General features: G+C 45.8%; 1 protein-coding gene across 3 annotated transcripts in view; it reads right to left on the bottom strand.

The window, feature by feature from the left end:
- Positions 1-16249, bottom strand: part of CHD6 (chromodomain helicase DNA binding protein 6) — a 148851-nt gene that overhangs the window by 72203 nt on the left and 60399 nt on the right. For all 3 annotated transcript variants that reach the window (XM_044300146.1, XM_044300145.1, XM_044300147.1), the window contains 8 exons: positions 13899-13964; positions 13547-13605; positions 12685-12802; positions 10640-10726; positions 9876-10010; positions 7409-7530; positions 1595-1838; positions 976-1152 (listed from right to left, as the gene is read on the bottom strand). In XM_044300146.1, the coding sequence (XP_044156081.1) occupies positions 976-1152; positions 1595-1838; positions 7409-7530; positions 9876-10010; positions 10640-10726; positions 12685-12802; positions 13547-13605; positions 13899-13964 (1008 nt within the window). The remainder of the gene's footprint in view (positions 1-975; positions 1153-1594; positions 1839-7408; positions 7531-9875; positions 10011-10639; positions 10727-12684; positions 12803-13546; positions 13606-13898; positions 13965-16249) is intronic.

Raw genomic sequence — 16249 nt, 5'->3', positions numbered from 1 at the left:
ATCAATTGACATGTTGCAGATTTTAAAATTTTCACAGCAAGTGAATGACATTTTGTAAAATCTCAGCCACTTGCCTGCCACTGTAATTTGTTGCAGATTTTACCTGCATGAATCCACAGATAGAATACACAACAAATCCGTCCCACATGGACTTTCCTAAGCACACCAACCAGCTAAAAATATCAGAGGAAATGTACTAAGCTAAACTGGTGTGCAAGCCTTACACCAAACTTTTTGCACTTGACTAGACAATGGCCTACCAAGAAATACCAAATTTACCACACAGCACGAACTACTGATGAATTTGGCACATAGGGGGAGATTTATAATCTCCCACACGTCTGAAAATTAAGGTTAAAATGTCACAAACTATGGGGGCATTTATGAGTAGATACACGCCAATTTTTGGTGTACATCTGTCGCAGAATCTGAGACTTTTCCCCATCCACGCCACATATGCCAGTTCTATAAAAAAAAAAAAAAAAAAGGCATAGATTTAGGCCAGCGGTGGATGCATCTAAATTACGTAGAGGCCGACACCTCTACATAACTTAAACACATCAAGCACCAGCGCGGGGTTATTAAGACCAGCGTCTAAAACGCCGGAATTAATAAATTGATCCCATATGTGTTTGAGACTTTTCAAAAAATTGTCACATCCCCAAGAGGGTGTGATCCCCAGCCGCGACAAATTTATCATAATTTACGCCAGTTTTCTGGCGCAAATTAAGCCAGAAATCTTCGGCAGCTCTAAGCTGCTGTAGATTTCTGTTTATGCCGGACCATGAGCCCAATTTATGATGAGGCCCGATCCGCCCAGCAATGCAGGGGATATCAAGACCGGCACTGTAATCTCACGCATATTGCCTAGTCCATTTGTACACAGTCTAAATGTTTGACTTGGAATTTGTAAATCTTCTCTTTTAAATTGAATACATATAATCCACGGGGTCTTCAGGAACTGGTGTTACTCACAAGTGCCATGAGTTTGAGCCCTTCCAGAAGTTTGCAGTTCTTGTTCTTAAGTCGATGAGCTTCATCAATAATGACACAGCTCCACCTGATTTTCTTCAGTTCTGGACAGTCTGCTAGAATCATCTCAAACGTTGTGATAACCACCTGGAATTTGAAGATTCCTGGAATAGGATTTCCCTTTACAGGTCAAAAAAGTAAAGAAATATCATTACACACAGCATCTCAGTGCAGCCGATACACAATGAACTGGGCAAAACATTAGCCTAAGGCCTCATGCACATGACCGTTCCGTTTTTTGCCGTCCGCAAACCGCGGATCGACAAAAACAGAAGCCGCCAGTGTGCCTACTGCAATTTGCGGAACGAGCGGCCCAATGTAGACATGCCTAATCTTGTCTGCAAAACGAACAAGAATAGGACATGCTATATTTTTTTTGCGGGGCCTCGGAACGGAGCAACGTATGGGGACAGCACACCGAGTGCTGTCCGCATCTTTTGCGGCCCTATTGAAGTGAATGCGGCTCGGATGCGGACCCGAAAAACGGCCGTGTGCATGAGGTCTAACTGAGTGAGATCACAACACAATTCAATGTCAGATTTACCCATTGTGGCCAGCTCACCTGAGCATCCCTGTAGAACATTTCATACTGGTGGATCATCTGCCGGCTAATCTGGCTCCCATGGTAAACAACAGTATTCATCTCTGTCCATGTCCGAAACTCCCGCTCCCAGTTTGTGATTGTGGAAAGTGGAGCAATAATGAGAAAAGGTCCTCGAATGCCCATAAAGAAAATCTCAGAGATAAAGGTGATAGACTGGATAGTTTTACCAAGGCCCATCTCATCTGCAAGAATGCAGTTCTTCCTACAAATGGAAGATAAACCCATAAATATAATAATATTATGGAATGTTACATATAGTGTGTGTAATAAATATATATATATTGTTACACAGTGAGAGGTTTGGTCAGGGAAAACAGGTATTTTCCTCCCAGCATGTGCTGCTGGGCTGATTTACAGCTAGGTGAGGTACAATACTGGATCGGATTTTAAATGCCGGTCCGGGTTTTGGCAGCACCTGACTGTCCTTAAATAGGCAGCTGGGCTCAGAAGCGATGTCTCTGTGTTGGGATCTGGGAGCCTTGTGTCTGGATGAATGCTTGTTACCTGTTTGGTGTGAAAACAGGTTAGTGCTGCTATGAGCAAGGACTCTTTGAGGCAGAATTGCCACATAGTGTGAATTGCCACCAACACCGCAAGGTGACTTTTTGCTGGTTTATGACTGATTGTTCTGTCACTTGCCTAAAGTGTGAATAAGACACTGAACTGTTTGATCCAAAGAACTTATTGTTGCCTCTATACTGCGTCCGCTAATCTTATCTACCAGAGCGAGTCCCCACAATTGGTGGAGGATGTGGGGAAGAGCAGGGAGGCTGGCGTGAACGCCGATAATTTTGGTTTATGCATTTTTCAGGCACGGTTGTATGTCGTACATTATATCAGCTGTATTACAACCAGTGCCCTATGACAAAATGGAGGCTGTTGTAAAGGCCCTCATGGAGGCTAATCTGCAGCAGCGAGAGACAAACCTGCAGCAACGCAAGGCTATTAAGCAGCAGCAGGAGACTAACCAGTTGCTGCTACAACACGTGATGGCTTTGCAGACAGCAGGAGCAACCCCAAGCATCCATGATGCCCGGAAAGCAGTCCGTGCCGCAATTCCTAAGGATGACCCCCGCAGACGACATCGAAACCTACCTGGCAATGTACAAGAAAGTGGCCATTAGGGAAAAGCTACCCTGTGACCAGTGGGCTGAGGTCGTCGCTCCGTTCCTGGCATCTGATTCCCAGCGGGTGTATTTCGACTTGCCGGACGATCAAGTGGCCGACTACCAAAAAGTAAAGAGTGAGATTTTGGCAAGACTGGGGGTGAATGTGTTGGTCCGGGCCCAGCGGGTACATCAGTGGAAGTTTAAGCCGGCTGAGCCTGCGAGGACCCAGTATTATGACTTATTCCACCTCTTGCAAAAGTGGCTACAGCCTGACGTGCTGAGTCCCCCGGCTATGCTGGATAGACTATTAGCCGATATGTTCTGGAGGGCTTTGCCATACCCTCTCTAGCACTGGATCGGTCAGGTGTCTCCTGGCAATTCCCTATGAGATGGTGGACCTGGTGGAACGCTATGAAGTTAAAACCCCGGAAATCTCCACCCCAGGCCCGGAGATTTGAGCAAATAAAAAACTTGCTCGGGATGTACCCACGGCGGACCTGGCTCCGATAGTCTGCTGGCAGTGTCAGGAGCTGACTGTCCCCATCAGTTTGAGCCCATGGACACTAACTATGGCCACAGTCTGTTGCTATATGCCAGGAGGCTGTGTGCAACAGGTACCCCAGAGTCTCTAGATCACTTGTGCCAGGTCAAAGTGGGAGACACTCCGGCGGAGGCTCTGCTGGACTCAGGGATTCTGGTGACCCTAGTGAGGGCTACAATCCACTAAGTGTACTGGCCAGAAAGTCGGGGTGATGTGCATCCACGGAGACTTAAAAGACTACCCCACCGCGTTGGTGTCTCTAAACATGGTAGCCACGAGGTGGCTGTCGCCACAAATCTACATTATGAACTTATAATAAAGAGAGACTTCCCGGCACTATGGCCTGCTATGAGAGTGACTGATACCCATGAGACAGGGATAACCCTAGCAAAGTGGCCCGGCTAAGGGGGAAGACAGGAACCCTGGAAACCTAAGACTGAAGGGCCAGCGGTAGGTGTGACCGCCACTTCGGTGGAAGAGGGGGAGACAACCCCGCTAAGTGTGATGGTGGGAGATGTGGAGGACTTGTCGCCGGGTCCTGAATTGGCAGACCTCAATGTCTCAGGGAATAATTTTGATACCACCCAACCCTATCCCGCACCTGGGAAAATGTGTTAACAGTAGATGGTGAACCACAAAAACCTGGGGCAGAGTCAGTGTTCCCCCGTTTTGTGGTTCATCAGGATATGTTGTATCGGGTAAACCAACTACAGGGTGAGCCTATTGAACAGTTGGTGGTCCCCCAAGGCTTATCGCAAGTTTGTGTTCGATCTAGCCCACCAACCCATTCTCGGGGGTCACCTTGGGCTGCAGAAAACTCAGGATTGTATTCTACAGCGGTTTTACTGGCCCAGCATATTCAAAGAAGTGGAAGGGTTTTGTAAGTCTTGTCCGACCTGCCAGATAACTAGCCCCCAGCCACATTTCCGTAGTCCCCTAGTACCTCTCCCGATTATCGAAGTACCGTTTGACCGAATAGCTATGGACCTCATAGGCCCAGTACCGAAGTCCGCCAGAGGGCATCAACACATCTTAGTCATTCTAGACTACGCAACTCGGTACCCAGAGGCGGTGCCACTGCGACATACCTCAGCCAAACTCATAGCTAAGGAGTTAATGGAGATGTTTTCCCGAATAGGACTACCTAAAGAGGTTCTGACCGACCAAGGGACCCCTTTTATTTCCAAGGTGATGAGGAAACTCTGTAAGTTGCTGCACAAAAAACAACTATAGATGTCCGTTTACCATTCGCAAACGAATGGTCTAGTACAGTGATAGGCAAACTGCGGCTCTCCAGCTGTTGCAGAACTACAACTCCCAGCATGCAAAGACTGCCTACAGCTTTCAGCCTACAGCAGGGCATCGTGGGAGTTGTAGTTTTGCAACAGCTGGAGAATCGCAGTTTGCCTATCACTGGTCTAGTAGAACGGTTTAACCAAACATTAAAAAATTTGTTGAAAAAGGTAGTGTCTAAAGATGGGAAGGACTGGGACCTCCTTCTGCCCTACCTAATGTTCGCAGTGCGAGAAGTATCCCAGGCCTCTACTGGGTTCTCGCCCTTCGAACTGCTATATGGCAGACACCCTCACTGTGTCTTGGACGTGGCCAAAGAGGCGTGGGAACAACAATCTTCTTCACATAAAAGTGTAATTGAGTAGGTTACCCAGATGTAATATAGGATAGATACAGTGTTGCCTCTTGTTAGGGAGCATATGGAGGCAGCTCAGTGAGCCCAGAGTCGGGTCTATAATCGGCAGGCTTGGGTCCGGATCTTTAACCCGGGTGATCAGGTTTTGGTTCTGGTGCCGACCATGGACAGCAAGTTCTTGGCTAGACGGCAGGGGCCCTAAAAGGTTCTCGAGAAAATTGGAGATGTAAACTACAAGGTACACCAGCCAGGGTGGTAAAAGCTGGCGCAGGTTTACCATGTGAATTTACTCAAACCGTGGAAAGATAGGGAAACCTGTACAGAAGACAACCCGCGGCCGGGTTTTCTAGGAGAAGAGGTACCGGCCCCTCTGTCTGATGCAAGAGAGGCGGCTGCCACAGCAAAAATTGCTGACAGCCTCTCTGCTAAACAGACTCAGGAGGGCAGTGAGTTCGTTAGTCGGAACACGGATGTGTTCTCGGAACTCCCTGCAAGCACTTCCATAATCCAGCATGACATTGTAACTGAGCCTCAGGCAAAAGTTTGATTAAAACCATACTGGGTAACCGAGGCTCGGCGACAAGCCATATCGAAGGAGGAGCAGCTAATGTTGCAGCTAGACGTCAAAAGGGAGTGGGTCAGTCCTATTGTATTGATACCCAAGCCGGACGGGAAGTTAAACTTAACAAAGTTTCCAAATTTGATGCGTATCCCATGCCCCAGGTGAAAGAGCTCATAGAGAGGTTAGGACAAGCCCAGTATCATTCTGTTTTGGACCTCACGAAAGGGTACTGGCAGGTGCCCATAACGAAGGCTGCCAAAGAGAAAACTGCCTTCATCACGCCTAAGAGCTGTACCAATATAAGGTGTTACCCTTTAGTCTGCATGGCGCCCCCACCACTTTTCAGCGACTAATGGACATTGTGCTTCGTCCACATCGTCGATACGCTTCGGCTTACCTGGACGATATTGTCATCCACAGTACTGACTGGGAAAGTCACCTACCCAAAGTGCAGGCTGTAGAAGACTCCCTTCGGAAAGCTGGCCTAACCGCTAACCCCAAAAAACCTGCAATAGAATTAGTCTAGAATGAGACTAAGTACCTGGGGTATGTCATTGGGCGCGGAGTCATGAAACCCCAAGTGAACAAAATAGAGGAGATATGGAATTGGCCCAAAATGTCACCACTAGGCAAATAAAGTCCTTCCTGGGAATGGTGAGCTATTGCATGAGGTTTGTTACCCACTTTGATACTCTAGCTGCGCCCTTGACACAAGGGACACAAGTCAATGATGGTTCGCTGGGATGATCGGGCGGAGGAGGCTTTCTCCGCTTTGAAGTAGGCACTGTGCGGGGTCCCTGGTTTTGGTGACGCCCGACTTCAAAAGGAGGTTTATAATACAGACCGATGCCTCCGAAGTAGGCCTCGGTGCTGTACGGTCTCAGGAAGTCAACTGGGAGGAGCATCCCGTTGTCTTCCTCAGCTGTAAGCTCACCCCAGCCAAGACCCGGTATAGTATAGTAGAGAGAGAGTGCCTGGCTATCAAGTGGGCACTAGAATTGGTTTCGCTCTCTACAAAACTTTAAGTTTTCAGTGGAACATAGAGCAGACCGGTTACAGGGAAACGCGGATGCCCTGTCCAGGGTATACTGTCTGGTGTATGCTCACCCCTCAGGGTTGAACAAAAGGGGGGTGGGGGGTGAGAGGTTTTAGGTCTGGGAAAACAGGTATTTTCCTCCCAGCATGTGCTGCTGGCCTAATTTACAGCCAGATTAGGTCAAATACCTGACCGTATTTTAAATGCTGGTCCGGGTTTTGGCAGCACCTGGCTGTCATTAAATAGGCAGCTGGGTTTAGAAGCGAAGTCTCTGTGTTAGGATCTGGGAGCCTTGTGTCTGGATGAAGGCTTGTTACCTGTTAGGTGTGAAAACAGATTGGTGTTGCTATGAGCAAGGACTCTGAGGCAGAATTGCTGCATGGTGTGAATTACCACCAACACCGCAAGGTGACTTTTGTGTTTGAATATTTTCTCAAATTTCATGTACTACACCATCGTCACTGAAAATATGTCAAGCCTACTAAGCAAGTCTAAAACCTACAACAAGTACTGTCACATTCACATTAGTTTTGTCACTTGCCTAAAGTGTGAATAAAACACTGAACTGTTTGATCCAAAGAACTTGTTGTTGCCTCTATACTGCGTCCGCTAATCCTGTCTACCAGAGCAAGTCCCCACAATATATATATATATGTATATATAGCAGCCTAGGCCCATGCACTCACTGAGCTGCACAAAGGCCATGTGTTCAATGATCGTGTCGTCAATGGCCTACTAAGAGGCCGCAGAGCTTACCGAAGCACCACTGAGGGGTGTGCCGGGCTGATGACCTATCCACAGGATAGGTCATCAATATTCTACTCTTTGGAAAACCCTTTAATGAAACTTACGTACACTGATTTAAATGAATCTCACCTGTTGTACCAGTTAAACAGGAGCCAATTCATTCCCTCCAGTTGGTACTCCCTTAGTTGGTTATTATTTTTGTATGTACGAGAACACTCCAGCTTCTGCCAGCTTTCAGAAGACGGCCTCTCCTAGACCCAACAAAAAAAAACACTGTATGTAGAAATTAGGTTCCATCAATGATCTTCAAAGGAAAATCTCATAAAGAACAGATTGATTAGAATAGGTATTGCCTGTGCAATGGGTTACTATGAAGAGTCAAACCATCACAGTTAGAAAACTCTCCTCATATGATTGCTTGCCAAGCCCTGCCGTAAGCACACAGTGTAAGACTCAGCAGATTTCTGTCCCTACCTACCCACTTTAGTCTAATACAGAGTCCATTTTATTGCCTTAGTCGCTTTGTAGAGATGCATCTTTTAGTACAATGCTCAGCAGAAAGGTCAGCATATTGCAGCCATAGGTACAGATTTATAGTAGCAAAAATGGTGCAAAAACATTGTGCAATATGGCTACTAGGAGTACTGATTGAATAAACCCGACAAGAGTCCTGTGCACTCATGAGGGGAGGGCTCCCGACATCTACACTGCCCCTCTCTGCAGTGACCGTGCATACGCAGCTGCCTGTCCGGCACAGGTGATCGGGGCAAGGGGAGCGCTCTCCTCATGAATACACCAAGCTCCTAAACTATATACTCTGTGCCATTTAGCTTCTAGTATCGCTGAAAGAATACACTATGTTTTTGTGCCGTGTTAGCTATTAGGAGCATGGACCATTGTGCAGCATATTAGGCTGCCACATCCGCTTGATGGACAGTGGTACTGCAGCAAAGACTTCACTTCTCCTTATTTACCATAGAATGTAGCAATTTAATCAAAAACTTGTATTTTTGAAATGAGAAATGAATACCGTATTTTTCGCTTTATAAGACGCACTTTTTTTCCCCCAAAAGAGGGGGGAAAATGACAGTCCGTCTTATAAAACGATGGTTGACTTTTTTTTTTACAGGGCTGGCACTGATATATCACCGGCTGCTACGCTGCACAGTGTGGCCGGCGATACATCAGTCACAGTGCGGGAAGGGAGGAGGGGCTGGAGGCAAGTCACAGCGGGGCCCGGTGCAGTCACTGTATTACACCGGGCCCCGCACACAGAAGTCTGTTTGTATGTAAAATCTTTCATTAATCCTTTATACCGCAAATCGCTCTCCTTTTGATAAACTTTACTAGCCTAATCGCCTGCATCAGTACTCACTATGAATACAGCGTGCGGTCCGGCCGGCGTGTGTGACTGACGTCACGCTCCTCCCACTTCATTAATGAAGCAGGAGCAGGATGAAGTCATGCGCCGGAGGGACCGCACGCTACATTTATAGTGAGTACTGATGCAGGCGATTAGGCTAGTTTATCAATAAGAGAGCGATGGATTCAGGAATAATGAAAGATTTTACATACAAAGAGACTTCTGTGCACGGGGCCCGGTGTAATACAGAGACTGCTTCGGGCCCCGCTGTGACTTGCCTCCAGCCCCCCTCCTTCCCCGCACTGTGACTGATGTATCGCCGGCCACACTGTGCAGCATAGCGGCCGGCGATATAACAGTGTCAGCTAGTTTTTCAAAAGGAGAGCGATTGATTCTATTTTACATACAAAGAATAAAGTACTGTAATGCTGTGAAACATAGGGCCATGAGGGGAACTAGCATAAGATGCTATATGTGTGTCACACACACATATAGCATCTTATGCTGGCCCCCGTCATGGCCCTATGTTTCACAACACACATCCCCCATAACAGTGCATCATCCATAGATCCCCCCCCCATAACAGTGCTTCATTCACAGACTCCCCCCCCCCCCATAACAGTGTCATCCACAGATCCCCCATAACAGTGCGTCATCCACAGAGCCCCATAATAGTGTCATCCCCAGACCATTAGTTCAAAATCCACCAAAAGCAGACCTTTTTTAAAAAAAAGATTTTTTTTCTTATTTTCCTCCTCAAAAACCTAGGTGTGTCTTATAATCAGGTGCGTCTTATAAAGCGAAAAATACGGTATATAGAAAAATAAATGTTACCCTGTGATGTAATGGTCTTAAAAGGGTTTTCCAGGATTTTACTATCCTCTGGACAGGTCATCAGTATCTGATTGTGGGGGGTGTTTGAGAAGGCAGTGGTGCTCCTGTGAGCGCTGTGGCCTTTTCTTTGCTCACCAAGCACTGCGCCGTACATTGTATAGCGGCTATGCTTGGCATCGCACTCAGCCTCTTTCACTTTTATGCAGATGAGCTGCTCCTAGGCCACGTGACACATGAACGTGCCAAGGGAAAGCTCAGAGAAGTGCCTTTTCAAACTGCTGATCAACAGGGGTCCAGGGTGTCAGACCCCCACTGATCAGATATTGAAGAGGATAGGTCATCAGTATTAAAATCTAGGAAAACCCCTTTAATACCAATAGCAAATAAAGTGTTACCAACCGTTACATTGATGCCAGGGAGAACTTGCAGGGTTTCAAACTCCTTGACTTTGCCTGGATCAACATCTTCCTCAAGCTCCCAAGTGCTTTCTTCATAAGACAGTGAACACCATTTCACTAGATAATGCGTCACCTCCTGTAGAACACAATTTATTTTCTCAAATTTCATGTACTACACTATCTTCACTGAAAATATATGTCAAGCCTACTAAGAAAGTCTATAACCTACAACAAGTACTATCAACCCCATTCACATTAGTTTTGTCTCTACGTTATTCTGTACCTCAGTACCTACAGAAAAATATAGAGAATTTTACACCGTTGATTTTAAGGGATTTTGTCACTCAGTTCTATTAGGTCACCTGGTCTCAGGATCAGCTCATTACCAGTAACCTCCAGGTCACCAGCTGTTATCACAGGGCGGTAAGCCTCATCTGGCCATACACTGAATGGAATGTATATACGAGTATGATGGTTCATTCAAATGAAGGAGCGGCTCCCTGATATGGCTCATAGAGGGGGTCCTGGTTGGGGGAGAACCCTCTAAGCTAACATGGTGGACATGGTTTGTCTTAATAGGAAAACCCATATAAAAGATATAAAGAGCTGTATTTAGTAGCCGGGTAGCACTCCTGGCCCAATGTGCAAAAGGGTGCATCTTTTAGATGTTTTCTCCCCAAAAAAAAAATCTCAGTGCCTGCTTACTTGCTCGATTTAATATGACCAGCAGGTGTGCATATCTAATGCGAAAAATTGTCAACTTACTTCTCCTGTGTCAGAGTCCTTTGTATGAGCAACTTCTAATACTCTGTCCACCTCCACATAGTCTGGATTAAACATATCTTCATCTGGCTACGGGACAGAAGTGAAGGCATTTGTCAGGCATCATTGTATCAAAGGGGTTGTTACAACTGGGGCATTTATGGAACAATGATAGGATACGCCAAAATTGTCCTTATCGGACATTTATGGAATATCCTATCACCACATGCATAGCATCGCCTCCATTAACTCCTATGAGACTTCCCAAAGTAGCCAAGCATACTCGCTCAGCTATTTTCTGAAGTTCTACAGCAGTGAATAGAGAAAGCTGCATGCATGTGTGCCGTGCCCTCTGTACATGGGGGCCTTAGGGCTCTTTCACACTTGTGCATTTCTTTTCCGGCATAGAGTTCCGTCGTTGGGGCTCTATGCCGGAAAAATCCTGATCAGGATTATCCCAATGCATTCTGAATGGAGAGAAATCCGTTCAAGATGCATCAGGATGTCTTCAGTATAGGATCGGAACGATTTTTGGCCGGATAAAATACCGCAGCATGCTGCGCTTTTTGCTCCGGCCAAAAATCCTGAACACTTGCCGCAAGGCTGGATCCGGAATTAATGCCCATTGAAAGGCATTAATCCGGATCCGGCTTTAAGCTAAACGTCGTTTCGGTGCATTACCGGATCCGACGTTTAGCTTTTTCTGAATGGTTACCATGGCTGCCAGGACGCTAAAGTCCTGTTTGCCATGGTAAAGTGTAGTGGGGAGAAGTATACTTACCGTCCGTGCGGCTACCGGGGCGCTTCAGAGTGACGTCAGGGCGCACCACGCGCATGGATGATGTCATCCATGCGCATGGGGCGCTCTGACGTCATTCTGGAGCGCCCCGGGAGCCGCACGGACTGTAAGTATACCGCTCCCCCGCTCCCCACTACTACTATGGAAACCAGGACTTTAATAGCGTCCTGGCTGCCATAGTAACACTGAACGCATTTTGAAGACGGATCAGTCTTTAAATGCTTTCAGTTCACTTGCGGTGTTACGGATCCGGCGGGCACTTCCGGCAACAGAAGTGCACGCCGGATCCTAACAACGCAAGTGTGAAAGAGGCCTTATTCTTAAGATAAGAGTAGGTCCCAGAGGTGGGACAACACAGATCAGACATTTATGGCATATCCTATTGCCTCAAAAGGCAATGTCCTGACACAAAAACACATCCTCTGACAATACAATTACACATGAACACAACAGAATTTCCTTCAAATTTCTCCAAGCTTGCACAGGTTTTCCCAAGGGAGGTACCAAGGTAAGTGAACATGTACTCCAATAAATTGCTTCCATGAAATGGTCAGATAAATAAATTCTTGCAGATCATCCAAAGCCCTTAGGGTTGGTACTCCACACAGAGTGTTCAGTCAATCTATGCTCTGGTGAGCCTGGACTTTGTTCACAATGTAGGGCCAGATGGGCATAATAATGGAGTCTGCTGTGCTATTCTACAAAATAAAGACGGAAACCTGACAGATCAAGTAAACGGGATCCCTTACAAAAAGGATCAAACGTGGATCCTGTGGCATATGAAGACAGTAGGGCAGATTGATCATAGACCGGTGGCGTATGCCTCATCATAAATTAGGCTCAGCATCCAGCAATCTGTGCGCCTGAACTAAAATCTACAGCAGCCCCTGGTTGGAGTAGATTTCAGTGTTCTTCTATAGCAGATAATGAATGTGGCCCCTTCCTTGCCCCCTTTCGGGAAAGTGGCGAGGCCAGCGGAATAATAGCACTTGTGCAAAGTGCCGTTAAAAAAAAGTCGCAAACGCGCAGTCTGCAACTATATCATGCCACAAAAGTGGCATATTTTAATGATAAATGTGGGCCAGTGTAATCAGGACTGGGCTATTAAACTGAAAGTACAACTGTCGATATAAATGCGCAGAGTCAGAGGAGAACACTCTTTGGACGAATTGCAGGACAGGTACAGAGAGAGAAGGAGAAAGGCAAAATAAAAGTGATGTGCAATACTTCTACCAAACTTCATGCCAACCTCAGTGAAAATATGCTTCATCTGTGCTTGCTTGTTTCGAAACCTCTTGATTTTCTGTTGGATCCTTGGATCCTTTTCCAGATCTTCTAGCGTTGCCCACTTACAGTGGAGATAGGAACTGAAAGATCAAACAAAATAAAGGAGCCATCAGTGAACCAGTGCCCTGGAAACCTCTTGCATGTTAAGGTTCATCTCTAGCATTAACATATAGACCACTGTTAGGATCAGGCTGAGCTGTCTACCACTGATGTCTAGGAAAGTTATAGAAAGAACCTAGAAAGCTTTTTGTAACTCCCATAGACTTCAATGAAGAGAGTCACACCACAGCCACCTCTTCATATCACAAACTGTGTTCAGGGAACTCCCATCATTCCAAGAAGTGGGGATCCTAGAAATGGGACCTCCATTTGTCAGGGATTCATGGAATATCCTTCGGAGGTGCCATCGAAGCTTGAGAAGAGAATACTTCTTTAGTGGGGCTTTCCATGACATAAATCAATGCTTAATCATTGGTGGTCTGCTAAAGCAGTATTACTCCAAGCTCCCTAATTTTTTTTTACATTGGGACAGTGCAGTTCATATGAGCACGGATCTACCAAGTACTACAGTTCAGTTCCATTAACTTGAATTGGCCTGAGCTGCAGTACCAGAGGCTCAGGTAATTGTTCAGACAAGATGATATGCCTGTGTCAACAGTTAATGGACCATAAATCCAGCTGGAGAGACGTTCCAGAAAATCCTTCAACCCACAGACACCAATAGTAAATGGTGTGACCAGTCGGCAGATGACAATGGACTCTAAGCCATAACATGTCATGTTATTCATCAGTCACAATAATAGAAAGAACCTGAAGCGACATACAAATTTCTATACTTGACAAAGAATTCCTCCACCTCCAATGGCATTCCTCCAGGAATGAGCTGAAATAGAAAAGAATTTGGAAAATGACATACTTGCATACTTATGTATTTTACATCAGTAATGCATTCAAATGGTGACAGGGCCAGGTATGATCAGATTTCCACTGCTTGGCCCTGTCAATCAAAGTGCAGAGGGTGCAGAAATTGTAGAGAGAGCAATGCGGGCACATATGAACATGGAACCAAGAAAGATGCCCTCAGCTGCCAAGAGCACATGTATCAGGTCAGCTAGTTTCACAGGTAGCAATCTGCTGACACATGCCCTTTAAGGCAATCCGGCTACAGCGGCTTACCTCTTTCTGAACTACTTTTGAAGACAGGATCCTTTCAATGATGTTGGCATCGTCTTCAGGGGGTTCCTACAAAACAAATAACAGCATGAAAATAAGCAAGCTTTTTTTCACATGAACTCTTCCATATACACAGGAATACCACAAAAAATGCAGCATAGATTGGCAGCTATGTGAAAAACTTTTTAAAAAAAGTTGCCTAAAGCTTTATGGCTTTACCACCACAAAACATTTATGTATATTACCAGCTGATCCAGACCACCGTTATGTATTGTCATGTGCCATATAGTTCAATGCAGTTGCATGTATGGTATATACTCAAGCGACGCTCTCAGTGTAGTATATGCCATACGTATCCACAGACCCAAAAGCAACAAATGAGAAAGTGAAACGTGATGCGACCAGAACCTTACTTTCCAGTCAGTGCTTCAGACATGGGTGGCATTTTTTTTTTTTGCTTTTGGCATCAAATTCGCCAAGCAGATCTCAGCGTCTGAGGAGTGGTCTGAGTGACTGACTGCTCCTGCCGAATACCTTTTTCAAATACTGTCCGGTAAGTGGAGGACAAGTCCTTGTACAATTACATGTGTAGTTCTAATTGATTTACAAAGATGCTACCAACTCTCCCCTAAAGCTAATTCTCCTACTAACTAGTTCTGAAGAATGAAGACACAGAACTAAACAAATTCACTACACGTTTACCCCTTGGCAATATCAGCCGTATAAAATTACAGCATAATGGGAGTATGAAGCGATGAGCTGACTCCATACATGGCAGGTGCCAGCTGTGTAATACAGCTGACACCTGCCTACAGTGACGGGATCAGAGAGAACACCGATCTGCATCTGAGCGTTTAACAAGAGGGGAGGTGTCTCCGCTGCGGTGAACTTGCGATTGGTTGTCATGGCAGGTTCGACCTTGAGAAAGCTCCAAGGCATGACATGGTTATCTTCCTATTAAAGAGATATTCCGATTATATCAAGTTATCCACAGGATAGGGGATAACCATAAGATCGGTGGGGGGGGGGGGGTTCCTACTGCTGGGACCCCCACCAATCACGAGAATAGGGACCCTAAACCCTGTGGAGCCTCCAGAAATGAATGGAGTGTGTGGTTCAGAAATGCGCATGGCTGCGCCTTTCATTTTATGGCAGTTTTGGAAATGCTGCTTTCACCGTCTCCGGAAGTCCCATATAAATGAATGGAGCGGCTGTGTGCATTTCCGACCACATGCTCCATTAATTTCATTTTTTGCAGCCCTCGTTCTTGTGTCCCAGCAGAAGGACCCCCACCAATCTAATAGTTAGGGATATAACTGGAATATCTCTAAGCCCTGGGGGTCTAAGCATTATAGACTGCAATAACGGGAGCAGTGCTACAGTAAGCAGCCCTGTCCACTGCACAACGGATACAGCTTTGTAGCATCACCTCTGGAGCCAATACAGAACAGCTGAAAATGGGAGTATGGGGTATCCGACCCAATCTTATGAGATAAGATTGGTTTGGACAACACTTAAGGGGCTAAAAGCATGCAGATGTTGCATTTAAGTAGCGGGTTCAGCAATCTCAGTCAACAGGCTTACAGATATATAAGCTTCCACAGACACAACAATACAGGTTGTACTATAGAGTGCAGCGACTATAAATATGGTCATAGGATGCCATAAACTGTCTGCAAAACAAAAAATAAAAATAAAATACAACTATCTGATTGTACTTGGTTGCAAAAGAAATCATCATAAGGCAAAAGTCAGTATGACTATGTTAAATATCAAGCACTAAAGGGGTATTCCAGCTGTAACAATTTATTTCCTATCCACAGCTGGGACCCCCACCGATCAGAACAGGAACCCCATACTCTTAGGGGCACCCGAGTGGCAGTACAGCACTCAATTACCTTTATAGAGATGAATGGAGTGGCAGTTCACATGCTTGACCTGCAGCACTGCTCATTTTGGGGGGCTCTGAGGGGTACAGGGTCCCCATTCTCATAATTAGTGGGTGCCCCCCACGGAGCTAATATTTAACCCCAATCCTATAATATATCCCTATAACTTGTAACATCTGGAGAAATGTAAGGTACCCCATTCAGAGGTCTCAAGAGTGTCAACAGTGGTAAATGGTAAAACTAGGAGTAGAGGAAAAGTGGGCTGGGCTGGCAGCCCTAAAGCATGAAAAAACATTCGAGAGAACTGTGGCAACACTGTGCAAAATGCCTTTCTTAATAACACTGAACCTATGCACAACAGCAAGGTCCATAAAAATGGTCTACAAATTTGGACATGAAAAAAGTGGACTAGCTTTAAGAGATTTTCTTGTCACTAAAAAAAGTCTTACAGTTTTATAGTTCACT

Source organism: Bufo gargarizans, chromosome 6 (genome assembly GCF_014858855.1).
Source record: "Bufo gargarizans isolate SCDJY-AF-19 chromosome 6, ASM1485885v1, whole genome shotgun sequence".
Lineage (NCBI taxonomy): Eukaryota > Metazoa > Chordata > Amphibia > Anura > Bufonidae > Bufo > Bufo gargarizans.
The sequence above is the reverse complement of the archived record's forward strand: the minus strand, read 5'-3'. Positions and strand labels throughout refer to the sequence as shown.